We start from the raw sequence: 27,174 nt of genomic DNA on the forward strand, positions 1-27,174 counted from the left end.
GCTATGGTATTTGGCCTTAGAGTTAGTTGCGCATGAGGCTGCAGTCACCTGAAGGCTTGATTGGGACCACAGGTCCTGCTTTGAAGATGTCTCACTCAGTAGCTGGCAAGTTGGCGCTGGTCGTTAGTGGGAGTCCTCAGTTCCTCCTCATTTGGGCCTCCTGATGGCTGCTTAAGTGGCTGGTGACTGGTTTTCCCGCAGCAAGAGTTCCAAGAGAACGCAAGGCCAAGTGGCAATGTCTACTACAACCCAGCTTTGGAAGTTCAGCCACCCCCTCCCTGCGTTCTGTGGTCACACAGACCGGCGTGGTGCCGTGCGGAAGGAACTCACAAGGAGTGCGTACCTGGATGCGGGGACCGCCGGGAGCCATTCTGGAGGCGGGCTGCCACACAGTCAAAAGTGTCCTTGGGTGGGAGGGGGCAGGCGTCAGGGAAGAGGGGAGACTCACACAGGGTCTGGAAGACACTGGGATGACAAGAGAGGCGGGACTGGACGTGTGACAGGTTATAAGAACAGGCACAGAGGCCGAAATGGGCATGGTGTGTTTGGAGGGCTGCGCACGGACGGCTTTAAAGAGACAAACCAGGTCAGAGAGCATTGGCTAATTAGGTCAAGACCACACTGTGGAGGACCATCTGTGATGGGCAGGCTGGGACAGTGGGATTCCCTTAAGGGAGTCGTCAACATTTCTGTAGTAAAGTGGTGACAGGGTCCAGGTGGGGAGACTCAGCCTCTTCCTTTCCGGGCAGCCTGAGTGGGTCACTTCAATCTTTTAGGGCTCAGTAGCCACATCTGTAAAATGGGCGGGACAAATGAGCTAACATGTGAAACAGGTGTTTCTGTTTCTTCTGTGGTTGAAGAACACAGCTTTCATGCATGGTCTGCCTTGGTAGCCACAGGACTATTGCCCTCCCGTAGGCAGGTGCTAGACAGAACGTGGGCCACGCTCAACATCCTGTGGGACGTCATGGCAGCCATCGGCTGCTCTCACCCCATGCTCATCTGGTCCTGACAGCCACCTGTGAGATGGACAGCCCGGTGTCATTAACTCCATTTTACAGACAGAAACACTGAGACCGAGTAGCTGAAAGGCCCCCAAACAGATCGGTAGTGGTCAGACTTTACCAAACATGCCAAAGAAGATTTGGGAGTTTGTGAGAGAGGGGTGAGAATCCAAATCACTCAACATTTTAAAGAGTAATGGCTTTTAAATCAACATATCATTCAAGAGCCCTGGCTGGTGTGGCTTAGTGGATTGAGTCCCAGCCTGCAAACCAAAAGGTTGAGGGTTCAATTCCCAGTCAGGGCACAGTCCTGGGTTGCGGGCCAGGTCCCCAGTGGGGGGCGGGGGAGGGGTGACAGGCAACCACACATTGATGTATCTCTCACACTGATGTTTCTCTCCCTCTCTTTCTCCCTCCCTTCCCCTCTCTCTAAAAAAGTAAGTAAATAAAATCTTTAAACAATATATCACTAAAGAGAACATATAGGAAAACAAATCTGCTGTCTACCCCTCGGTGGCAGCTCTCCAACCCCATCTCAGAAAGAACCGGTAACCAGTTTTGAAAGACAGCTCATACACCTCCAAACAAATATACACACGTGGTCATCTTTCCACAGGTGGTGGCAAACTGCGTGTGATGCAGCGTGCTCTGCTGTGCCGTCTTAGAGATAGTTCTCTATACGTCCACACTCAGGTTGCCTCACCCTTTTTGATGGCTGCATAGTATGCCGTACTGGGTCTGGACCGCCTCCCCCTGGTGAACACGCTGTTTCCTCCAGTCTTTGGCTGTAGCATCAATGCTACGTACACCAAGTACATGTGCTAATAAAACTATAATGATAAATATCTATAAGGGAAGTTTCTGGATCCTCAAAATTGTTTTATTTTGGCCATCTGATTGAAGAAAATTCAAATCTATTCATTTAATTTTGATGTCTCATGCTGAGTGATATGGAGCATTTGTCACTTTTTTAAAAGCTATTTGTATTTATTTTTCTCAGATTTCCCTGTTCATGCTTTTTTTTTGCCAACTTCCCCAGCAAGCTATAGGTCTTTTCCCGACTTACTGTAAACTCTCTCTATGAAGGAAATTAGCATTCATCATATGTTGTACAAATATTTTCCCCAGTTATTTGTGTCTTGATTGTGTTGTGTAAACAATTGCACAAATGTTTAAGTCATTACTTAGTCAGATGTATCAGTTTTTCATGGCTTCTGGGTTTTCTGTCTCACTTAAAAAAGCTCTTACCTTTTGAGATGATAAAATGATTCCACAATATTTCCTTTTCATGATTTTTCTTTCTTTAACTTTCAGATATTTGCTGTACTTGTCATTTATTTTGGTGAGAGAAGGGATGAAGGCATCCAAGTTTTGATTTGTTTGGTTTCCTACATGATTGGCCAATTGTCTCAATCTCATTAATTTGAAAAAAAAAATCTATCAGAAAATAAAAATTGAAATTCTACCTTTATTATATGCTAAATTCTTCTGTATATGAATTTATGTGAGTCTTTTTATGGACTGTCTGTGACTTTCTATTGCTCTGTCTCTCTGTTCATGATCCAGCACCAAATATTTTACTTTATGGCTTTATAATGTGTTTTTATATTCAGGAAGGCCAGTCCTCTGCTCCCATTACTCATCTGTTTCGAAAGTCTCTTGGCCAGTCCCAAATGCTTCTTTTTTCCCTATATGAACTTTAAAGTCAGCTTATCTCATTTCAATAGAAATTCTGGTTATTTTTATTGGGATCACATTGCATTTATTGAACTATTTAGGGAAAATTGGCATGTTTACAATACCGTGGCTCCCTATGCCAGAGCAGGGTATGCTTTCCATTTAATCCTTTCTTAAAAAGGGCCCTGGCCGTGTTTTTAAACTTCCCTTGTACAGCTCTTACACATCTCTTAGGAGCGTACTCCTCGGTGTTGTATCTATTTCTGTTGCCAAGTAAATGGGATCCTCTAACCTGTTTTTTAAACCTGTCTAGTGTTTGTATAGAAAAGCGTCCAATCATACCCTCTGCAAATAATGAGGTTTTTGCCAACTCTTTTCTAACTTTCTAGCCTTGTATTTCTTATTCAACCATTTTGATCTTCAGACTTCAAAGGGGGACCAGCCTTGCTGGGTTTGAGGGACTCCCAGAGCCTGTTCCTCCTCATCAGTGGGTCCGCCAGGCTTCTGCGGGCTGGAGGGGGGAGCGGGGTGAGTGTGGGGTTGAGGGATTCCCGTGTCTTGACAATGTTTTCACTGTAATGTGTGATAGCCTAGAGACCAATGCTCTTGGTGCAAATTGAAGACGAGACCCGGTGGTCAGGGTGGGAGAGGGTGGGGTGTCACTCTGTAAGGGGCTGGCCGGTGAGGCACCCTCCCCAGAGGCTGCAAGAGGGTCCAGGTCTCGCTGCTGGGCCCCTGTGGCAGAGGAAGGAAGGAAGGAAGCCATCTTTGAGAGGTGCACTGGGGAACGGAGCGCACAGGGCAGACTGGGCTCCCGGCCGCCGCCCTTGAAGCGGGCCCTTGCTGCACGCCGCCCTGCAGCTTCCAAAACGGGGGCCTGACATGGGGGTCTGTAGCCCGGACACCCACCAGTCACTTATGGGCCACCACATCCCTGATCCTAGGACCCAGCTCACATGGATTCCTTCCTTCTTGGTTCCTGTTTCTCTCTAATACAGCAGGTCCTCAAACAACATAGATGGGCTCCGCTTTGATGAGACGCTGTAGGAACTTACCTGTTGTTTCTATCAATCAGCCAAGGTCAAAACTGGTTTCGTTATACACTGGTTGCTTTAGGTGAGGACGCACTCCATATCCAGTGGGTTAGTCTTACCTGCGCAGTGAAGCCAGAGCCCCCCAAAGCAGGTTTGGGGGCTAGTTTAAAACCCCCACACCGCGTGAAGCCCATGTCAAGCACATGGTGAGTGATCGGTCACATCTGTTAACTAAGTTTCCACTCACATTCTAATTGCCCTTGAACTGACCAGCCTTCAGCTTCTGCAGCGGGCAAGGCGAGAAATTATAGCAGAGGAGGGACTGGGCTCGAGTATAAATAGGAAAAGGAAATGCTTGGACTTTCTCAGAGCAATAAAAGTTGTATTATAATATTATGTGTAACTGCAATTAAGCCTGGAAATTGCAAGCTTCCAGTTTGTTCTCCCCAGCTGAATGCCAGGCGGTTCTCGTGGTGAACGGTGTCTGCTTAGAAGGAAAGGGCGAGTGGAAGGCAAATCCGAGGTTTCGGTTCCTTTGGAAAACACAGACCCTTGCGGCTGGCCAGCGGGGCCGCTGATCGGGGCCTGGTTTCCGGACTGAAGTGGACAACAGCGGGAGGCAGAAGTGTTTTTCGAGGCATACCGAGCACATCTTCCACCTGGATGAGGCCCTGGAGTGTGACTCTGCCCTCCTCCCCTGCACCCCCTCCCGCACCGGAGCCCCTACACACCGACCCCACGCAGAGGTCTGGGGCAGGGGAAGGGCAGGGAGGGGGCAGGGACATGGCTGTGGGGGCTGAGGGGCAGCTTCACGGGTCCGAAGGTGCAGTCTTCCAGCTGGTTTGCAGCCGCCCTTCCTGCCTCCTCCAGGACCGCCGGCTGCTGGCAGCTGTCAATTCCTCTCCTGTCCAGAGCCTTTCCTGACTTCCTGCCGTGCACGCACTCGCCTCTCTGCACTCACCGAGCCTCTGCCTGGGAACCCAGCACCTCCGCTACTCGTTGCTCCTGCCATACTAAGCTCAAGCCTCCGTGCCTTACTTTCCACACACTGTTCTCTTACTCTTGCCCCACACCCCGGGCTGCCTGTGGGCCTCCAAGCTCAGCTCAAGGGAGTCCCCGCCCCAACCTCCTGGGCCCTGCCCCCAAGGGGCCATGTCCACACCCTCAACTTGCACTTAGCACTGGTGTTAGGTCTTGACTGGACTCGTCTCCATCTCCGACTCTTCTGGGGGTTCTGGAGGACAGGAATCCCACCCCTCTCCCCCCACCCCCCATCCCCCCATTTCTCCAGCCCTGCACAAGGTGGTACATTCTCCTGGGGCTGAGAGGCAGCTTCGGGACTGCTTGGGAAACCTGGAGCCTAGCTGCTGGGTGCGAGTCCCAGCTCTACCTCAGTTTCCCCATTTGAAAAATGGGGGTAACAATGATGACACTCGCTGGCGCATGGGTTTTCTGAGAGGCTTAATGAGAGCATCCACACAGAGTGTCTAGCACAGCGAGTAGCCCGGAGCACGCACTCACGCCATCTCTGTTGTCTGTTTGATTCTGTCAACTTCAGTTGGAGGACGCTGAGAACTAACCCTCTGTCTCCTACAGAGTGAATCTCTGTTAAGCTGTGTCCCTGCCTGTTGCTCCCCACACCCCCCCCCCACACACACAGGGCCTGTGGAGTTGTTGGTAATGAACTTGTACACATCCCGGACAATGCCCCAGCAAATGTCCTTGGCCTCTGCCTGACAGTTGGGAACCTAAACCTGGATCCGCTTCCTCACCTTCCTCGGGGGCCTGGTGAGGAAACACGTCAAGCACTTTTACCAACTTGCCTCACCGCCGTCACTCTGCCCAGTGGGGGCCAGATGCCGCTCCCACCCTGACTTTATAGAATGCCCATCCTTTCAAAGCCCAACGTAAACTGTCTGTGACCTTGGAATCCAAGGATCCACCCTGGAAGCCAACATTTAAGTGGATTAGTGGGAGGACCCATAGAACCGAGTGTGGGGGCAGCAAGGGGCCTTCCGAGGCTTCCACAGTCAAGAAGAAACGGAGGCTCAGAGAGGGAGCCCGGCGGGTCCAGGGCCACCTGCACCTCAGTTGCAGAGCAGAGACTTGTGGGTGCAGGCTTTCATTATACCTCCTCCCCAAAAGGGCGCTAGCCTCTCTTTGCAGACCTTACTCCTCGTGTTTTTAACTTAGGCAGAACTTATCTTCCAGCTTTCCCTTCTCCCACCGTGAAGGGCCCTGGCTTGGCGACGGCAGCGCGGCCCTGGGAGACCTCTGCATGCGGGTCAGGGTGGCCTGCAGGCAAAGCACACTCAGAGGCTGGCCAGCCGTGTGGCCGCATTGGCACCTTCTAGAAGAGACACTGGAATATCCCCAGAAAGGTCAAAATGCCACTTCATGCAGGTGTGCACACACAACCCCTTACTAGCCAGCAAAATCTAAGCCACCCCACGCCTCCCCAGGAGCTGGGGCCTCTGGGCGGCAGCGCTAAAAACGGCAGTGCTCCCAGGGGACACCTGTGAGTCCCCTGCCTTCCCACCTCCAGGGAGTGTGGGACTGTGGGACAGCGGGGGGGACAGCCCACCAGCCAGGACACCTCCCGAACGGCAGCCCAGAGAGCGGGATTCTGGAATCCAGCAACACAGGCCTAGTGCTGTTTATGGGGGACAAGTGATTTATTTTATTATCTAAATTTTCAGTGGTTTAATAAGGTTTAATAAGCCTCCCAGGGAGTTTTCTGGCTCAGGAAATCGCCTGTAATAAACATGAGTAGTAAATCCTTTATTTTGAACATAAAGAGGGTGCGATTTTTTTTAAGAGGAAACAAGTCTCCCGCCACCCCCACCTCGCACTCTAATAAATAAAGGATGACTAAATAATTAAAGAACAGTAGTCTGAAGGGGCACCACTTTATTTGTCTGGCCCAGACTCCCTCGGGCCAGCCCACCGGTGCTCCAGCCGTCAGCAGGCGGCCCTCCCCCGGGCCTGCTCCACTGCCCTGGGCCCCTCCAGCTCCCCCCAGCTCGCTGCAGCCCCTCCAAGACCCACCCTTCTATCTTTCCCACAAGGTTACCGCTCCTGTGGGAGAAAACTCAGTGGCTTCCAGGGACAGGTGGGCTGTCCAGGAATCATTTAACCACAGTGCTCTGTGACCTGAACCTCACTTGCCTGCTATTTCCTTCTCTGTAAAATGGGTATAATGCTGGCCTCATCTGCCATCAAGGAGGAGAAAGTGCTTTGAAAAATGAAGGCTCCAAACCAGGGCTTGGGCGAGCGAACGGGTTCCTGGCAGGTAGCTGCTGGGAAGAATGAGGGGTTCCTCCGGGGCCGAGTGAACAGCTCAGACTCTCACACCCCCAACCCATCGCCAACGCCCGAGTGCGGGGCTGCCTCTCACTCTTCCACGCCCATCTCTCGGACCACCCGCCAGGTACCCCTCCAGCCTGTCCCTAGTGTGTGTTTCATCCCTGTAAGAACTGAGGGGGAGAGAAGCCCGCCCTGCCTCTTGCCCCCACACCCAACCCCTGAGGGCCGTCCCAGACCTTGTTCTGATAAAACCAAGTAGGGGGGAGTGTGGGCGTGGTGCTGATGGGGGAGGGGGTCGGCAAGGGGTGATGCCATGGGCAGAGTCTGGGCTGCAAGTCGGAGGTCTGAGTCTGTGTCACTTACCTAGCGCTGGGACTGTGGGCTGGTCAGCGTGCCAGTGTAAGTTTAGGGTTCCCTTCCGAAAAGTGTGCCAACTAATTCTTTGCATCCCCAGGGACCCCAGGGAAATGTATGGAGAAAGGAGATGTGAACAGGCTTTTCTGAATCTAAAGCTCAACAGGGCCGTGGCATCGTTAACCCAGGGGGTTCAGTAGAGAACAAGGGGCTTGGATGCCTGGTCACGTGGTGGGGGGGAAGCTCAGGCCCCAGAAGTGAGGACACAGAGAAAACGTGTCTGTGGCCAGAGTGGGAACCCATAGTGTTTGCTGCCCACTAGGCCCCTCCTCTCACCTGGTCCTCAAGCCTTGTTCTGTGCGGGGTGGGGGCTGGGCACTGGGAGAGAGTTGGGGGAGCACAAGTGTGTGAGTCAGGGAGGGCCTGCCTTCCAGCTGCAAGGGAACATCTGGTGGAGGAACGAAGCTCAGAGCTCATTTCACAGAGACCAGCCAGCGCCATGTCCTGGGCCCGGGGCGAGCTGGGGACTGTGGGCTTCGGACATGTCCTGGCAGGTGGCAGAGCAGGTGGGGCCGGCTTCACCTAGCTGTGGGTGCTCTGCCTGGGGTGCTCTGGCAGACGGGGTACAGGCTAGAAGTTGAGGTGGCCCTGCCCAGCCTCCCAGCCCACACGTCTGGCTCCAGTCTCTGTGGCGGCTAAGGCTCCAGGGCATCCTGGGGCCAAGAGGTGTGGCTACCCTGCTCAGGGGAACTGCCAAGGGCGGGTGGGGCGGGCCCAGCAGAGATCCGGCTGCTTGGACCCGGCCTCCCTGTCCTCTCTCCCGCCCACCACCCCATTCCCGGTTTCAGTGCCCACACGGCCCACAGGGACCAAGAACCTGCTCAAAAGATGCAGGTGGCTGCCCTGCTCCTCCCCAAGTCCAGAAAAGAACCCACAAGTGCAGCACTCCTTGCTGTCACTGCAGCCACCAGCTCTGCCAGGCGGCTTGGAAGCTGCCGTCTCTGGCAGCAAAAGGGCTGGACGCTGGAGACCGTGGGCCACTCCGAGGGCAGTGGGAGTCTGAATGCCGGCTGGGGCCAGCCTGCCCGGGGGTTTGGCAGATGGTAGCATCATCCTGAGCCCTAGATTTGCTGGGCTGAGCAGGATTTAGGGAGGCACTGGACTTGTGGGTCAGAGCAATAAAATTGTCCCCCAAGTCATACTACCATAAGGCAACCATAGAGAACAGGAAAGAGATGGGACTCAGAAATCAAGTAAATCAAGAAATCACTTTGCCGCTCCAATCCCCACCAATGCGGACCATAATAAGGAGGAAATAAATGAACGTCAGTGCCCGATGGATGGCGGGGCTCTGTTCCAATGTCAGGTATCCCCAGGGCAGAGGATGGGGACCACTCGACCGCCCCCTGTGATTTCAGTGCTGTCTCTACTCTGTACTGGAACTGATCTCATTCATTCGGGGTCTACCATGGTCATACTTCATGGCATCCTGGGAATGACACAGGCATGTAAGTGACAGACCCCACTCAGAGCAAGTGAAGTCCGAGACATTACTTCCCCATTTCCCAGGTAGGCAGACCGAGGGCAGCGGGAGTGTGTCATTTGCCTACACCCCTGCACCTCACGTCCCTGTTAAAAACAATCCTAGGATGTGGGGCCCCTATTAGACAAGCAACGCTGCACCTGGCTGAGGGCACAGGTGTGGCGACAAAACACCGTACTCCCGGTTCTAGCAGACACTGCTCTGCTGTGTGACCTTGGACACAGGTTCCTCTCTGGGCCTCATTTTCCCCCGTCTGTAGAATGAGCATGAAGTTGATACCAGCCTCGCCTGCCTCACAGAGTATGTGAGACAGGAGATGTGGACGAACCTTGGAAGAACGATGCCCTACACAGGCCAGGGCGGCCCTGGGAGCTTGTAGGAGCTGTTCTCAGCGTCTCCGGCCAGGAGAGGTGCTGAGTAGTGTGGGTCTCTGCAAACCTATGCAGACGGCAAATTGGTTCCCGGTGTGATCCCACCTCCCTTTGCCAAAACACGGGTAAGGTTCTAGGTCCTTCCTGGACTTCCTAATTGCAAACATTGGTTGAGCACCTACTATGTGCCTCAGCTCATTTTGTGTGCCTTAGCTCCCTACAGCAACTCTGTGACATCAACACTAGTATCATCCCCATTGTGCAGATGAAGAAACTGAGCCCAAGGACAGAAACACCAGGTCCCAGAGGCCATCAGCATGGGTGACACGGTGTGAACACGGGTGGGCTGAGAGCAGGTCCTCACCCTCCACCACTCAGCGTGGGCCTTGGTGGGTCAGGTGGTCGGCAGCCAACCTCAGCACTTGCTGGCTGAGAACAGCTTCTTGCACGATCCCATTTGGAGTCTGGGTTAGGCACATTTTAGAGGGGACTCTGGAAATCCAAAACCTTCCCCCTTCTACCCAACAAAATCCTCTCTGTCCTTCACAGCTCGGACAGCCCCCTCCTCCTGCCTGATCCCCCAGCCCACGGGGGCCTGGTGCCTTCCTGTTCATACCTCTCGTTTACACTCAGCGCTGAGCCCCCACCCCACCCCCGGCACGTGTGGCTCTCAGCTCCCCGGTGCACATCCCCCAACCCTAGCTCTGAGCAAGTCTCTCAAGTAAGAGATGACGTTTGAGGGAAAAGAGTTCAAACCCCCGGCCCCCGAATTGGACCTTGTGGTAAAAGAGGATGAACATGAACTTGGTACCAGATACAGCTGGGTTCAAAGCCTGGCTCAGCCTCCTTGTGGTATCGGGCAAGTCGCCTACCATCCCCACACCTCCTCTCCTCTTCTTCGTGCCTGAGTTGGAGGCAGTGAAAACAATGTGCACCTTTCAGAATGGCACTCGTTGGGGAAAGATTAGAGGTGCCGTGGCCGACGGGTTATAGGCACTTGAAAAGTGGTAGCTGGGGTCTGGGTGGCTGGCACTGAAGATTTTTAGAAATGCTGGCTGGCTGGCTGGCTTCATTTGGTCATTTGAACAGGACACAAATAAGAACGAAACTCAAGTCACGCTCCAGACATTAATCTGGAGGACTTCAGGAGGCAGGTTTCTACAAGGCACCGGCGTGGTGGGGGTCCTCTTACCCCTTCCAAGCCCCACCCTCCCCCACTCTCCGTTCTGCTCCAAGAAGCCCCCTGTCTGTCTTTAGGTGGTAAACTGAGGGCAAGACCCCTTCTCTTGATAGGGAGAGAGGGGAACGCAGGTGGTTCCCTGAGCTGAGTAACGTTCTCATTTCACAGTTGAATAAACCAAGGCCAGGAATGGGAAGTGCTGCCTTTGTCAGACAGGGCTGCGTGAACATACTGGGCTCTAGAACCTTCCACCGCGGGCAGAGGCATGACCGCTGGAATGGAAACCACCACACCTGAGAAGGTTCCACCCACCCTGCCTTATTCCTCTTGAACCTGCTTCCTCCACTCCCAGGCTTCTCCTCCGCCTTTATTTCTGACCTATCTATATATATCGTATTTTTTTACCCCCTTTGTACCAAAGGGTCGTATTTTGTGCCAAGCCTCTCCTGGCTATTGAGAATCTTTGTTTTGTTTTGTTTTATTTTGTTTTGTTTTGGTGTGTGATTGTCTTTCCTGAGCGTGTTATTCTTGGAGGCAAAACTGCCCGGGCCTGGACAGGAAGGAGGGAGGCAGGGGTGGGGCATGGCCACCCCTCTGGGACACTGCCGTCTGGGCCCTCCAGGGCATGGGAATCTTAGGGTCACCAGGGCAGCTCCCAGAGTGCAGGGCAGGGACGCTTCTTTCCAAAGAGACAAGAAACAGCAAGAGTCCACCCTTGCCTCCCACCCAGGAAGACAGCCCCCAGCTGTATGGTGACACCCCCTCCCCCAGGAGCAGGACAAAGGCTCCAGAGGAGGCCGCGGTGAGAAGGTGCTGCTGGGCAGACCAGCCTTTGAGTCCAGGGTCACCGGGCCTGTCGCCCTTTCCTCACCCAGGCCCACTTTGTGCTTCCGACTTCTCACAGTCGTGACGCACTGCTTGTTAGATTCCCCGTGACCGCGCACTGACCAGGTGAGGCCGCAGGGGCCCGGGGGGCTGGAGCAGCAGTCTCACCACCACGGTTCCGGCTTCCCAGCCTCAAGCAGACGCGGCTACAGAAGCACCGAGAGGGGCCGTTCGGACTAAGGGACAGCCGTCTCCACCCCTCGGGGAGCCTGGCTGAGGCACTGGCCACCAACACAGTCCCACGGGGTCGGCTCCTCTATTTAAGAAAGTGGGGAAAAGCTTAAGGAATTGTGGGACTGTTCCCCAAAACTACCATTCAGGAACATTTTTAGCTTTAAAGGAATAGCTCTTAGCAAGTAAGGAAACTTGGCTCCAGTTCCCTGAGGTTTTACCAACTTGGGCTTTTAACCTAACAGTTGAAGAGGCACTTCATCCACTGTCTTTTCAGATGGGGGGGGGGTCCCTCCGAGGGTGGGACCCTGCTACTCATGTGGAAGCTGCATGAAAATTAGAAAAAGGTGCCATTTCCTCAATACCTATTTCGTGGTTTAATAAACTGCTAAGCGGTTTCACAGGATGGCTGTACACTCATATGGCCACCAGCCATGTATGGGTGATCCAGTTTCTGCCCCCAACTGCCAGCATGTGACGTTAGCACTGCTTGTCACCTTAGCCATTCGGGTGGCTGCGTGGTGAGCGCTCGCTCCTCCTCAGCGGAGCTTGCTCTGTCCGTCTCGCAGTGTCGTGTCCCCCTGCGCTCTGTTAGAGCAGGGTCTTCTCGGTCTGCTGTCCGTGCAGCCCCAGGGCCCGGCACAGGGAGAAGCCCAATAACTATTCAGGGAATGAGTGCGTGGCCTGTGGGGTCCCTGGCCCTTTTAGAGATGGGAAGGCAGGAACGCAATGAGGCCTTCATGCTGGGAAACCTCCTGAGCACATGCCGGCTGACATTGCGCAGGGCAGGCTCGGGCCCTCTGGGATGGAGAAGAAGGGGGATGGGGAGGAGCACCCAGCACCCTGCACACCTCACCAGGCCCCTGGTGCGGGGACATGTCATGGTCCTGGCACTTCTCACTGCCCCCTAACCCCTTGCATCAGCCTTCTCAGGGCAGAAACGTCCAGGAGACAAATGTGTGGGGATCCCCAGAGCTCCTCCCCCTGGGGTGTGGGGCTTTCAGCTTTGGTTCTTTCTTTTTCCCCATTGCAATTGCACCAGGGCAAGGACCAGGCCTCTGCTTGGATTTAGCCATGGGCCACGCTCCAGCTTTGCCCCGACCTGCCGAGTTGGGCTGTGAGTTCTGCTCCCTGGAGAGAGGGGCTGCCTGTTGTCCCATGTCCCACACACCTGCCTGCTGGTGGCTCTCGCTGGCCAGACTTCATGTTTGACACGCACCAGGCGGAGGGGTCTCACAGAGCTTCTCCCCACGGGGAGATGTTTCCCTGAGGGTACCGGAGTACAAACAGGATAAATGAACTAATGATGCACTTGAATTTAATATCGAATTTCAGTGTTTATTTATAGGTGAAATGGCTCACAGACATGGATATGTAGGATTCAGTATTTAAAAGAAAAAAATCAAGAACTGTAAATGAAAGGAAACTTCTACAACTAAGATGAAGACAGAAGGAAGGTCAGAAGGCAAAACGCGTGCCTGAAGGCCCCATCCCCTTGCTGAACGTGGGTCACAAAACTGGCCTTGAGATCCCTAGTAGCTGTGCCAGTTTTCTAGGGCTGCTATAACAAGCGCCACGGACTGGATGGCTTGCCCAACAGAAATTTATTTCCTCACAGTTCTGGAGGCTCAAAGTCCAAGGTCAAGATGCTGGCAGCGCTGGTTTCTTCTGAGGCCTCTCTCCTTGGCTTACAGATGGCTGTCTTCTCACATGGGCTTTTCTCTGTGAGCCTGTGTCTTAATCCCCCTTTACAAGGACACCAGCCACAGTGGATTGGGGCCCACTCATGTGACCCCATTTTAACCTCAGTTGCCGCTTTAAAGGTCCCACCTCCAAATGCAGTCACATTCTGAGCTGCTGGGGGTTACGACTTCAACCTCGAACTGAATTTGGTGGGGGACACAACTCAGCCCCCGACAGCAGCCCATAGTAGCCAAACGTGAGCCTGTTACAGGGGTCAGAGGAGTTGTGCAATAAACCGGAGTGTTTTCTCAGCATCAGCCCTGAGTCATGCGGGAACCTTCCCCCTTTGGCCCTTGACCCACAGACGCCGTGTGCGGAAGTAGTGGACGTAGCTCACCAGGGCAGCCGAGTGTCGGGAGGCAGTCCGCCCCGATGCCCACTGTGTGCGGCACGTCCACGAAGCTGAGTTCAGTGAGATCGTCCCCCAAGAAGCTTACATAGCCTTTGCTAAAGGACGTATGCCAACTGCCCCAAGAGAAGTTCAACTCCAAGGGCCCTAGGGTCCAGGAAAAGACCCCATGGTATATGGTGAAAAGCCCCAGCTTGTGAGCTGGGCTCTGCCTTGCAGGTGGGATTTAGAAAAGCTGAGATGGAGAAGGGCTGGATTTCTGGCGGAGGGGGAAGCCTTAAGCAAAGGCAGGGGTGGTGTGGGCCAGCGTGTCCACCAGCCTCACTTCCTCCCTTGTCCAGCGTCCCAGAGCTGGGTGTCCCCTTGTCCAGGACCATGTCCTCTAACTCCGGTCTCCTTCTCTGTGTCCCTCTGCAGGGCTCTGGCCGAGACCATGGCCAATGGCATTGACGAGCTCATTGGCATTCCCTTCCCCAACCACAGCAGCGAGGTGCTGTGCAGCCTGAACGAGCAGCGGCATGACGGCCTGCTCTGCGACGTGCTCCTGGTGGTGCAGGAGCAGGAGTACCGCACCCACCGCTCCGTCCTGGCGGCCTGCAGCAAGTACTTCAAGAAGCTCTTCACGGCCGGCACCTTAGCGAGCCAGCCCTACGTCTATGAGATCGACTTTGTCCAGCCCGAGGCCCTGGCCGCCATCCTGGAGTTCGCCTACACCTCCACGCTCACCATCACCGCCTCCAACGTCAAGCACATCCTCAACGCCGCCCGGATGCTGGAGATCCAGTGCATCGTGAACGTGTGCCTGGAGATCATGGAGCCCGGGGGGGACGGCGGGGAGGAGGACGACAAGGAGGACGATGATGACGACGAGGATGACGACGATGAGGAGGATGAGGAGGAGGAGGAAGAGGAGGAAGACGAGGAAGAGGACGACGATACAGAGGATTTTGCTGATCAAGAAAACTTGCCTGATCCCCAGGACATCAACTGCCACCAAAGCCCTTCCAAGACGGACCACCTCACGGAGAAGGCCTATTCAGACACACCCAGGGACTTCCCGGACTCCTTCCAGGCCAGCAGCCCTGGCCACCTGGGTGTGATCCGGGACTTCTCCATTGAGTCTCTGCTGAGGGAGAACCTGTACCCCAAAGCCAACATCCCCGACAGGAGACCCTCCTTATCTCCCTTCGCCCCGGACTTCTTCCCACACCTCTGGCCAGGGGACTTTGGTGCCTTTGCCCAGCTGCCCGAGCAGCCCATGGACAATGGGCCACTGGACCTGGTCATCAAGAATCGGAAGATCAAGGAGGAGGAGAAAGAGGAGCTGCCCCCACCCCCACCCCCACCCTTCCCGAATGACTTCTTCAAGGACATGTTCCCAGACCTTGCCGGGGGGCCGCTGAGCTCCATCAAGTCAGAGAATGACTATGGTGCCTATCTCAACTTCCTGAGCGCCACCCACCTGGGGGGCCTCTTCCCACCCTGGCCGCTGGTGGAGGAGCGCAAACTGAAGCCCAAGGCCTCTCAGCAGTGCCCCATCTGCCACAAAGTCATCATGGGGGCCGGGAAGCTGCCGCGGCACATGCGGACCCACACCGGGGAGAAGCCGTACATGTGTAACATCTGCGAGGTCCGCTTCACCAGGTGCGCACCGCACGCCCCAGGTGGGGGGCCCTGAGTGGGGCTGGGAGAGGGTCGGCGGTCTCGGGGGTGACAGCAGAGAGGGAGGGGCACGGGTGGCGGAGGGCTGGGATGGAGAGAGAGACCCAGTTTAGGGGAGGTCCAACTGCGCCCTAGATGTACGCCAAGTTCATTGCTGGAAGGCGTGCTGGGCATTACCTGCCGTGGTGATTTTCAAGCTCTTTTTAACAGCTGAAATTTACTTTAAAAAATATTTTCTTAAATACAATATTAGGTGGAAGGCCAAGATATAAAACAGGTCAGAGCAGAGCTGTTCTGGTTAAGGCAGAAGCAGGGGTCTGGGTGCCTTGCTCACTTGCTCGCTCGCTTGGCCTTCCTCTCCCACTCCCCACTGTAGATCCATGGAAGCCGTCCTAAGTTCCCCAGAGGAGCGCAGCCCCTTTATTTTCTTTGGCGTGTTCAGCGTGCCCGGGCTGTCCTAACTGTATTCCTCATATACAGTTAATACGCGGGTGTCGCCCCAGCTGCGCCCAGGAAGATGGGAAGGCAGATGTGGCCTGTGTTCACAGGAGAGCACTCTGCCTCCCAGTGGTTGCTCGGCCGCTCATAAATGCAGCTAGAAAATCTATGACCAGGAGGCTACAGACAATTCTGAAGTTTTATAGCCAAAACTGACGGGAGTCAGATTCGTCCACTGCTAGGTTTCGATGCGCCTCTCTCGGGCAGACTGTGGCGTGCCGGTGCTGTTCGTGGTCACCGCTGTGAGGCTGGCTTTCCCAGCTCTGTCTGCAGTGCGGGAAGTTGTGGCAGGTGGCCTTGCATCAGGGCTGGGTCATTTCCACGTGTCGGGTGCAGACAGAGCCTGCTGGCCATCCGCCCCGTGAGCACGACTTCCTAGATGAGGTCCTCCCCCACCGTCCGGTGGGAGAGCTCACCTTGAGAGACTCACGCTTGTGCCAAGGGCTGCGGCCACCCCAGTCCCCTTGGAAACTTATCGTGGGAACAGCTGGGGGCTCATTCTTTTGATTTTCTTCAGTGGGCCCAAAGCTTTGGCCTTTAAGGACACAGTGAAATTCGAATCATGTCAACTATTGAGCCGGGGTCATGTTTTTCAGGGGAAAACAAGTTCTGTAAAGTAATGAGACCGACTCTTTGGGGTGGCTTAAAGCTCTATCAGAGGTTTCCAGAGGAGGGCACCAGAAATGTGTTCAGGCGACAGTGGCGTTGCTGAAACAGCCTGGCAGGCTCATTCGGCGACTGCTTTGAAGGACCATACTGATTGTCTCCAAGGTGGCCTTGGAGTCCTCCCACAGCTGCTTCTGTGAGGGAACCCCCAAACTGAATCTCTCCCCATACTTGGAGCTAACAGTGCAGGGGGAACCTCCAGGGGCACAGCAGGTGGGCCTAAATGCTGGCCATTCGCCTGCCCTCAGGTGCCTTTTACTAATGGCCCTACCGCCTTAGGCCATGCTTCCCTCTCCTCCCACCCCTGCCCTCTCCTGAATTCACTTGCCCCACAGAGCCCCTCTGGAGCCCCTGAGAGCCCCTGTCTGAGGCTGACAAGAGCCCAGAATACCAGAGGGAAGTTCAACCAGAACATAATCCAAGTCAAGTGCAGTTCACACATCTCCAGCCCAGCGGAGCCCAGCCCCAAGGAATCTCCAAAGAGCTGACACTCATCACTGGCCGGATCCCAGAAAGCCGGCCCCTGAGTAGCTCAGAGCATCCCTTCCTGCCATCCAGGGCCCAGCTCCCTAATTTCCATGCCTGTCCCCTGCACAGGTGGCTGCCACTGAGACACCTCTCCTTTCAGAGGAGACTCTGGTCTATGGCTTCAACAGGATGCATGTCTCAGGCTACTGCAGAGTGACCCTGCCCAGCCCCCAAGTCCCCCTCTTTATTCCCTCTCTGTGCCTCCTCTCCAGGCCTCTGCCACACGCAGCTTTCTGTGAGGGCCCCACCAGTCCTTGGGTCCTGGCTACCCCAGGGAAAGTTTTAAACTTGGTCAGTCACTGCACACAGACTTTTTGCCCTCCTGACACTAGAACATTCTCTGAGCGGGCCTCCTGGTTTGGGCAGGGCGGCTGGGTTACACAGGAGGGCTGCATTCCGGAGCCCTCCCTCCCAGCGCATTCCTGATGATGGCTCAGGGCAGCCTCTGAGCCTGCAGCCTCCCCTCCCCTCCAGCTCAGATCAGCCGGGGCATCCTGGCCCTCCAGCCACCTGCCCTGCCCTCCTCAGCAGCCAGACTGCATCGGGCCCCAGGCCTGCCTTGGGCTAAAGCAGCTGCATTCCAGCCTCCACCAGCACCTCCCCCGCCCCCTTCCCCCGTTCCCACCGGGCTCTGACATCCTGAGAGAGATCAGAAGACCTCTCACCTCCTTCCTGGGAGGCCGGGCAAGATTCTCCTGCTCCTTTGAATAGGGGACTGTGTATCTCCCTGTGGGCTGTGGCCATCCATGTCGAACCTCCGACCCCCTTCCCCGGCACATTCTTTAGATTCACTGGTTCCCTGCTGCCCTCCTGCTGCCTCCCTAGCACCGCCCTGCAAGGATTCTTTCTGGTCGTTGAAGAGCACCAATGCTGGCCTGTCCAGGTGGGAGTTTCCTGTAACTGTTTGTAGCCAAGACCCTTGTAGCCTTACCCCAGGGACCTTTGTGGCTAACTTCCTACAGCCACCCTCCATACCTCCTTCCCTCCCTCCCCAGCTGGAGGCTCTTCAGCAGCCATTTAAAGCAGCAGCTGCTGCCTCTGTGACTCAGGATTCCCAGGCTCCCTTGCAGGGCCAGGCCACACCCTGGGACTGGGCCCCCAGGGGACCAGGGAGCCCCGATCTGCTGCCCTCAACCCTCCCCTTGCACACTTTCCCTTTCTGGATGTCAGCGGGGCTTCTGCTCTCTGGCCAGGCCTCCCTTCCTCTCTCCTTAACGCTGACCCGCCTCCCATCCCTCTTGGAGGGCACTACCCTACACTGCAAGGTGGCACTTTGGCACATGCTCCAAGTTATGGCCTCGGGTGCCAATGCCAAGAATGTCCACGACCCATGAGGACGTCATTCCTGATGACTGCAGCAGCCACAACGGGGAGGAGGGGTTGGGGGTCCCTCCATCAGAGCCCTTCTCTCCCTAAAGCCCGCCCGCCAGGGTGTTCTCTGTTCCTCGGTGTCAGGACCCTCTCCCCTGAATCAGCTCCAGGTCCCACCGGTTGTCCCGGCCCTGGTTGCAAGTCCACGAAGGAGACACCCCTGCAGCCCCAAGCAGGGACTCAAAGACTGTGTTTCTCTGGCCCATGCTGCCCCCTCTTAGCTCCGGTCACCACTCCGAGTCCCTCCACCTGGGCCTGAGCCCGTGTTTACACTCTCCAGGCACAGTCCCTTGGGGCCATTTTCTCCCTGGAAAAGGCCAGTGTCTGTTCTACCATAGCGAGATGGCCTTGGCCACAATCAGTCACAGGTGCACCACCTTGGGAGAGAGGAACAGGGCCCAGTGCAGACGCAGTCTGGATTAGGACTCCCCCAGACCCTCCTCATCAGGGGGCCCTCCAGTTCCAGAAAGTCCGGCAGCAGGGCCGAGGGTCAGGACCACAGGGCTCTGCCGGACGTGGCTCCGAGGACCGGCCTTGAAGAAAGGGGGGCGAGTGAGCTGGGAAGATGAGAAGGCGTGTGTCCCCTCTGCCCGCAGAGCAGTGCTGCTGCCCTCCCAGACCGAGGGGGCCCCAGGGTACCCCACTGCAGCGCTCACCACTGCTGACCACTGGGCCTCAGAAGACCCTTAATTCCTCCTAATACCTGTCACGTCAGTCCTGGAGTGCAGGCAGCTGGGTGGGGCAGGGGACTCCTAGAGAGCATGGCTGGGCAGCCCTCTACTCTGCAGCGGCCCTGCAGCCAGGCTGTCAGAGGTGCCCAGCCACGTACAGCCAGGTAGGGAACAAAGCCATGCAACTGTGGGACTGGCGGAGGGACCGGCCCCCAAGCAACGGAAGTCCTATCTGGTCCCTGGGAAAAGATGGACGGCCACTGCTCTGAGAAGCCACCCTCTGGTGAGCCATGATCTCACCAGCCTCCACTGGACGCCCCGCCAGCATCCCCCAAAGGCTGCGGCCTCCCACCCTCGGCGCCCGCCTCCAGTCCACCCAACGCCGCTGCTCGCTGCTGCAGCCTGCAGCGTCTGCTCTGCCAGCAAGGCCAGGGGCCGGGCTTCTTTTTTGTTCTATATTTTCCTTCTAGTCCTCCCGCTCCTGGCAGCTCTGGGGACCTTATTAAGATAATGCAATGTCATTAGCAGTGGCAGCAGGAAGAGAGTTGGTCTCAGACCATCAGGTTACCCAGAAGTCTGGAGAATGGTGCTGGGAACACATTAGCTTGAGTGGGGGCCTGCGTGGGGGCCGAGGACCCGAGGCGAGACCCGCGGCCCCTTCCTTTCGCTCAGGGGGATGAGCTCATGAGGACGGGCACATCCTTCTCATGCCGAATCCTCCTGGCTGGCGGGGGATTGCAGATCCAGGTTTGGGTGCACGTGACCTGGCTGGTCTCGGGTGCAGGATACAGGAATGAGGGGGTCAGGGCCAGAGAGGACCATGTTGGGTGTGGAGCTGAGCCTCTGAGAACTGGCCCTGCACCGGCAGGTCACTGGTCAGTCATCAGATGCTCCAGGAACATCCATTCCACATTCAGTGTTGGGCACGGGGCAGAATGCACAGTGTCTGACAGGTTCTTACCAGAGCAGGGACCAGTGCCTCTGGGCCCCGTGCTGAGCGAGGGCCGGGAACGCTGCACCTGGTTCGCAAATTGCTGCTGAATGAGTGAAGGTAGAGCGCGGTGTCCCTCAGCGCACGGTGGCGCCTCAGAGAGAGGCCAGGGGTGATCATCAGGACCCCCAGGTCCAGGCCTGGCTCTGCCTCTAACCAGCTGTGCGACTTCGGCCAAGTCCACTGCCTTCTCTGGGCCTCAGTCTGCCCATGTGTACGTGAGGGGGTTGGAGCAGGTATCTCTAAGGTCGCTCGCAGTTTGGTGACTCCAATCACATGTTGCCCAAGATCAGGAAAGCTGTGGATGCCTGGCGGCACCCTCTTCGCCCTCGTCTCCTCCTGAGCAGGATGGAAACACTGGCTGCTTCGGCTGCAGTGAGTGAGGCATTGCTGCCTGGAGCGTGGGAGGTGCCTGATGGGCGCTAATGTACTGAGGGGAATGCCCAGGAGCCTGGCTTTCTCCCCCACATCAGCCAGGGCCAGTGCTCCTTGCCCGTGAATTTTCTGCCTCCTGCTTCATCCTGTCAGCTGGGCGCCTAACAAGACAGCCAGGGACAGGGAGTGCACGAGGGGCACCTAGGGGAATCGGTGCAGTGACAGCCCCTGCCCTGGAAATAACAGGGATGTACAATAAAGGCAGCGAAGGGGGCCTCTGAACAATGTCCCCATCTGCCAGGAGCACCTGGGTGGTTGAGCAGGGGCCACAGGCAGCGTGGACAGACAGCGAGGCTTGGCCCTAGAGCTCACGACCCGCTGGGAGGGCAGTGCTGGCACATTTGGGGCCATTAGGTGGCCGGAGCAGACAATGCTGACACTTCTTCTATTGCTCCCTGCTGTCCCTCCTGCGGTCTTGCAAGGGGCACCATGTTCAGGTCAGAGGTGCTCTGGGAGGTCAGGGCAAAGGGCAGAACCTGAGTGGCCAGGGAAGGGTTTGTAGAGGATTACCCTTAAGTTTGACCTGGGAGGATCAGGGGGATTGAGGGTGGGAGGCATTTCAGGTGCGGCAGTTTGCAGAAGTGAACTCAGGGATGGAAGAGGTGGGTGCAGGGGGAGGAGGCCTGGGACCGGGGGCTCACAGCCGGAAAGAAGGAGCTAGCACACTGGGATCTGCAGCAGGACCCCGAGGATGAAGGACTGGTGTCCAAGTGTTAACAAGATATACCCAGAAGGTCTAGGAACATATATGAAGGACCGATGGACACGGATGGAGGGGTGGGGATTGACTGTGGAAGTGGGGGGCAGCCTGGGTGGAGGTGGCAAAGTGGGAAATTATTGAAACAACTGTAAAACATTTTAAAAAAAGGTATACCCATCAGGGGAAGGAGCCAGGGTTTGTCAAGCATCCATCCCATAATATGGCAGGCCCTGTCTGCGCTGGGGGGAGCAGCACTGGAAGTCCAGCTCCTGCGGACTGGACCGGAAGCTGGCCTAGGGGCCAGCACCCCCACGTGGGTGCGGGTGCAGTGCTCAGCACAGGGAGGGGCGGGGCTGGCAAAGCAGGTGGGGTGATCTTGTCCTCCAGCTTCACTGAGATACAGTGGATATATATCATCGTGTGTGTTTAAAGTATACAGCGTGATGATTTGATATGTGTATATATTACGAAATGATCACCACGATGAGGTTAGTTGACATTTATCACCTCACACAGTTACCTTTTTGGTGCAGGTGTGGTGAGAACGGTTAAGATCTACTCTCTCTCGGCGACTTTGTAGTCTGCACTAGTCTTTCACACTGGAGTCACCAGGGGTCCCCTGAGCGTTGTCATCTTGTAACCGGGCGGGAGTGAGCTCGTAAGGAGCCGCGAAAGCCACGCTAATGGGAAAGTTGGCACACGGGCCCTGGGACAGAGGAAGCCTGGGGAGATTTTAAGCAGGACACAGGCCTCCGGGCCTGAAGGGAAGTGACTGAGAGCTCAGCCCCTGAGATTAAAACACTTTCTGACTTCATTCGTGCCGTCTCCGTGAGCAGCTCCTCTTTGTGAAGAAGCAGGAGTGGAAACGCTATATTTCCTGCAGTGTGAGGAAAGGGCCCCCGGCTGGGAGCCAGCAGGCCTGAATTCTAGTCCCAGCTCTGCCAGTAACCTTGGGGTGACCTCGTGAGGGCCCCTCCCTGGCCTCGGTTGGCCCACCTGTAGAGTGAAGGGTTGGCCTAGGGCTCTGGTTCTCAGCGGGGTGCATGGATGAGCTTCAGCAGCAGCACCTGTCAGCTTATTGGAAGTGCAGATCTCTGCCCTCTCTGCCCCACGCCTACTGAATCAGAGGCTCCTGGGAGTGGGGACCAGCGCCCTGTGGCATCAGGCCCTGGTACTGCTTCTGGCATGCACTCCAGCCTGAGACTCACTGGCCCAGATGCTCTCTAAGGCCCCTTCTTGCTCAAGCATTCAATTGCCAGATGAAAGGAGGGTTGTAGATACTATAAGGGCAGCATGCTGGGCATGGGGGAAAGTGTGGGATATCACAGCAGGGTACTATGCAGCCTGGGGGCAGCTGGTGGGTTGGGGGAGGGGCAGCGACAGGGGAAGTGGAAGCGAGGGGAGTCTGGTGTGTGGAGGACACCAGCCAGCTCACTTCCTCCTTCCTGCCCATCTTACTCCCCACCCCCACCTCCATTTCCCAGATGCCCTCCAGCCTTCCTGTGGGCACAGGTGGAAGGGAGATCTGTCCCTTCCTGTCCTCCTCCTCCCCTGGTCCCTGGCAGGGTACACAAGGCCAACCTGCCCCACCCCTGGGGAACCAGTCTGAAAATGAGAGCCAGTGAGACCTCTAGTGGCAGGAGACCAGGACCTCTGCTCCCGCTGTCCTGGGGTTATGTGGAGGGTGGTTTATTTAAATCTGGCCATTTTAGGGCGGACTCCTGAGCTCCACATCTGCTCCGACCTCAAAGCCGAGGCAAAAATTACAGGCAGACAGACGTTCCACCCAAGCCACACCTGCAGGGAGGAGGTGGGAGACGGGACCCAGAGCTGCTTGGCCTGCGGCCCGGCCAGGGAAGGCTTCAGAATGATCCCAAGAGGAGCCCTTGCCGCCCAGCTGACTCTGTGTGTCAGCCAGGCTGAAGGCCTCTGCTAGCTGGTTCCTGCAGACTCAGTCTTGAGGAAGAAGACCCTGGGATGTCAGTTTCCCCCTCAAGACCGCTAGGAGGTATGCTGAATCTAGTGCAATGCAAACCCAGATTTCTCCTCGTCAGACCTGGACCATAGGAACTGATGTCGGGCCCTAGGTGCAGCTCTGTGCAGAGAGGTTAAGTCACTCAGCATGTTAGCGGTGGGTCTGCAGCTGGAGCAGGGGCTCCCAAACCCCCAATGCCAGCCCCACCCCGACACCACACCTTACCTCTGAATAATGCCGCTTAAACCCTGAGAGGCTTTGCCGTAGATTAGGCTGCATTCTTGTTGCACCTGGCTCTTTTGTAAACCCTAGAATTGTCTGCAGACAAAGAGCAGAGCCTAGGGCTTGGGATCAGAAACCACAGTGCAGGAGACTTGAACAAGGTGTGCCGGTTTCTGTAGCCTCCCAGATTAGCCCTGAAGACAGACGGAGCCCCACAGTCAGGCTGGGGTGGGCCGGGGGTCTCTGGGCAAAAGCACGGATAGACTGGAGGGAAGTGGGCATGAAGTTAAGGTGCAACTCAGTGTCACAGGCCACTGCCCCATTGGAGGACCAAGGACGGACTGCTGGCTTCTGGGGATGTGTGTCACCGGCGGGTCTATTTTCCAGCCTGTGAGACGGGCCCCTGATGAAGAGCAGGAGCTTCATTACTCAGAGCGTCTGAGTGGAAGGGGTTCTGGCGTGCAAAAGGCCTTTCAGGGCATTGAAAGGCCTCTCCCTCCAGCCCTCTAATCCAGGTGATAACCACACCTGTTTGGTGTGCGGCAGGGATTGCAGGCAAATCCTAGCATGGGCGCCCTTCCTGGGATTTGAGACCAGGGACGCAGGCTCTGGAGGGAGGGGGAAGAGGATGGGAGGGTGGTGTTCCCGGAGGGGACTGACTTCCGGCTCTGCATTGCAGGCAGGACAAGCTGAAGATCCACATGCGGAAGCACACAGGGGAACGGCCCTATCTGTGCATCCACTGCAACGCCAAGTTCGTGCACAACTACGACCTCAAGAATCACATGCGCATCCACACGGGCGTGCGGCCCTACCAGTGCGAGTTCTGCTACAAGAGCTTCACACGCTCCGACCACCTGCACCGCCACATCAAGCGCCAGAGCTGCCGCATGGCACGGCCGCGACGGGGCCGCAAGCCCGCCGCCTGGAGGGCCGCCAGCCTGCTCTTCGGGCCTGGAGGCCCGGCCCCCGAGAAGGCGGCCTTTGTGATGCCCCCCGCGCTGGGCGAGGTGGGCAGCCACCTGGGCGGGGCGGCCGTGTGCCTCCCCGGCCCCAGCCCCGCCAAGCACTTCCTGGCAGCGCCCAAGGCCGCGCTGAGCCTGCAGGAGCTCGAACGGCAGTTCGAGGAGACGCAGATGAAGCTGTTCGGGCGCGCCCAGCTGGAGGCCGAGAGGAACGCGGGGGGCCTCCTGGCCTTCGCGCTGGCCGAGAACGTGGCGGCGGCGAGGCCCTACTTCCCGCTGCCCGACCCCTGGGCTACCGGCCTGGCCGGCCTCCCTGGGCTCGCCGGCCTCAATCACATGGCCTCCATGTCTGAAGCCAACAACTAGGCTGGTCCTTGTCTGCCCCAGTCCAGCTGCCCTGTTCTCTCTCCCACCAGGCCCACCCTGCCCCATCCAGTGGATCTGCATTTATTTCAAAATCACAATCAAAGAAAAAAAAGAAAAAATATATGTCAGCAGCAATGGTGTTTTCTGGGCCTTATGAGGCAGCCGCCTCCCCTTCGCTTGTGCCCTAGACTGCATCTCCTCTCAGTTGGGCCAGCCTCCCCCTGACTGTGTGTCTCCCTGGCTCTCACCCAGGAATTCACCCAGCGGGCCAGGCCTCTGAGGAGGCCCCGGGCTGGGTGCCTGGGGGCTGTACAGCGGTGAGGTGGCTGGGCCAGAGGCAGACCCAACAGAGCGGGGATGAGGGGCGGGGCCTGGGGAATCCATGCTCTGGTTGAGCCCCACCCCCTTTTGGCAGAGTCCCTACAGACACTGCTCTGATGGGTCATCTTTCCAGTCCCCAGAGGTCCTGGGGTCCTTATGGGAGACACCCTACCGGCAGGGAGGCCTCCTGGGGTCTGGAGCGAGGCTCCGGACTCCAGGCCCATTTTTCCCCTCACTGTCCTGTGACCTTGGACAAGACAAGGTCACTCTATCCCGGTTCACCCCACTCTGGAGTGGGGCTGGTCATTTGGTTTCCCTCTTCCACCCACCCACCCACCCGCTCGCATATCCATGCCTGTCCCTCCAAAAACAATTCTTGTGAGAGTAGCTGCTTTGCACCCCTGAAGTCGCTGATGCAACCATCCATAGTACAGGCTTTCGTTTTATCACATCCACCTCTGTGTTAGCACAGGTGAGAGATGTGGCCAGACTAGACACGGTGACAGACAGAGAGCTGGGGTGGGGATGGTCCACAGCCCATGGGCAGCTTTGGGGAACTCCACATACCCCCCTCCTCTGTTCTCCGGGCAGGCCCCCAAGCAGGGCTGGACCCCAAGATGACTTCAGCATTTACCGCACCTCCGCACACCCCTTCCAAAGCTGTAGGGAATCTCCAGGGAGTCCCAAGGCCGACAAAGAAGAGGTGGGGCCCATGTCTTCACACCTGTCGACTGCCTCCCTCTACCACAGTCCCTGGAAGTAGACAAAATTCTTGGTTTCCAGGTTTATCTCTTTGCTTTTCAAGTTGTAGGTTTCCCTTCGCTGCATTTGAACCCCCTCAACCCCTCCCTCTGGGGATGCAGCTGGGTGTGTGGCCCCCTCAGGGCGGAGAAGCTGAGCCTTGGCTCCCATAGGGGCCTGAAGGGCTCTGTGAGCTGGGGCCGCCCCCACGTTCTCCCTGGTCCCGAGAAGGAAGACAGCTCTGCTGGCCCAGTGCCTTCCTGATCCCTCTCCCCTTTCCTGCCTTCCCTCCCTGTTCTCGCTGAGTTTGCTTCCGTTTCTCAGTGGCCAGAAAGGAGGAGAGCTCCCCTGCACGGATGGCCCGGGCCTGGCGTCCCCAGTCCCAGAGCTGTGGGCCTCAGAGACTTCACTGTCCTCTCGCCTTGGCTTCTCCCTGGACATACGTGAAAAACAAAAAGGCCAGAGAAGACTGCAGACTCTCACGCCCCAGCTCTCCGGAAGAGACCCCTGGCGCCACGCCCCACCTGAGGCCGGCACACCCAGAGGGAACTGCGTCAGACGCCCTCTCCAGATGTCACCTGCCTGCGCCGCTGCATCTGGGGGTCCCGGCTCCATTTCAGACACTTGCCGACACTCACAGGTTCCCCCGTCAGCCCAGGGGTCGGGCTGGTCTGGACTTGAGAAGAAAACAAGGAAAAATGAACAGATCAAAATCCAGTGGTATTGGGGCTTTTGTTTTCATTTTGTAAAGGTGATGACTTCTTATAAACTCGATTTTTCAGATGACTGGTTAGTTCTCTTTGTTTCTCTGGGCCGCAGTTTGGAGTGGTGTATTGTAAATTACCCAAAGACGCTGAGTACTGTATGTTTGAGAAGAACTTGAAGCAAATGGGTCGGTGGGGGGGATGTTTTATTTTGCTTCCTTTTTTTTTTTTTTTTGGATGTTTCGATTTCTCTGTCTGTGGGAGAACTTTGAAATTTTTTCTATTTATAACTCCTTTTTTAAATGTGATTGCTATATTGTAAAAATGACACTCAACAGTTTGCCTTAGTGATTCAAGGGACAATCTTCCATAACTTTGATGGCACGCCGCATCCCGCCGAGAAAAACTCTCAGCTAACTTTCTGGCCTATTTATTAAACAGTATTAATTGACTTGATGAGATTATATTGAGAGTTGCACTTCTGTGAGAGGTGACAGCCACCAGCCAATCTGTACACATCCACGGCTTAAGACTTTGACAGCTGGGCGTCACAAATTTGCAATCGTGTCAAAGACACTTTGACAAACCAACACAAACCCTTGGCCCTTGTTTGATCGTTGGAAGGGCGGTGTCCTGAGGTAAAGAAAGCCACACTCACTCAGTTCCTGCTTACGGCTGGCGCCCCTCTTCCAGTCCTCCTTTTGGGTGTCAGTGGGCATCTGCATGGTGGGGAGGCCAGGG

The 27,174-nt window shown here is 56.2% G+C and overlaps 1 protein-coding gene across 2 annotated transcripts in view; it reads left to right on the forward strand.

The window, feature by feature from the left end:
- The window catches only part of ZBTB7C (zinc finger and BTB domain containing 7C), a 298,354-nt gene extending 271,839 nt beyond the window's left edge, over positions 1-26,515 (forward strand). For both annotated transcript variants that reach the window (XM_036010240.1, XM_028523523.2), the window contains 2 exons: positions 14,035-15,261; positions 24,016-26,515. In XM_036010240.1, the coding sequence (XP_035866133.1) occupies positions 14,051-15,261; positions 24,016-24,667 (1,863 nt within the window). In that variant the 5' untranslated portion in view covers positions 14,035-14,050 and the 3' untranslated portion in view covers positions 24,668-26,515. The remainder of the gene's footprint in view (positions 1-14,034; positions 15,262-24,015) is intronic.
- The last annotated feature ends 659 nt before the right edge of the window (positions 26,516-27,174 follow it).

Source organism: Phyllostomus discolor, chromosome 9 (assembly GCF_004126475.2).
Source record: "Phyllostomus discolor isolate MPI-MPIP mPhyDis1 chromosome 9, mPhyDis1.pri.v3, whole genome shotgun sequence".
In the NCBI taxonomy this organism is placed as follows: Eukaryota; Metazoa; Chordata; class Mammalia; order Chiroptera; family Phyllostomidae; genus Phyllostomus; species Phyllostomus discolor.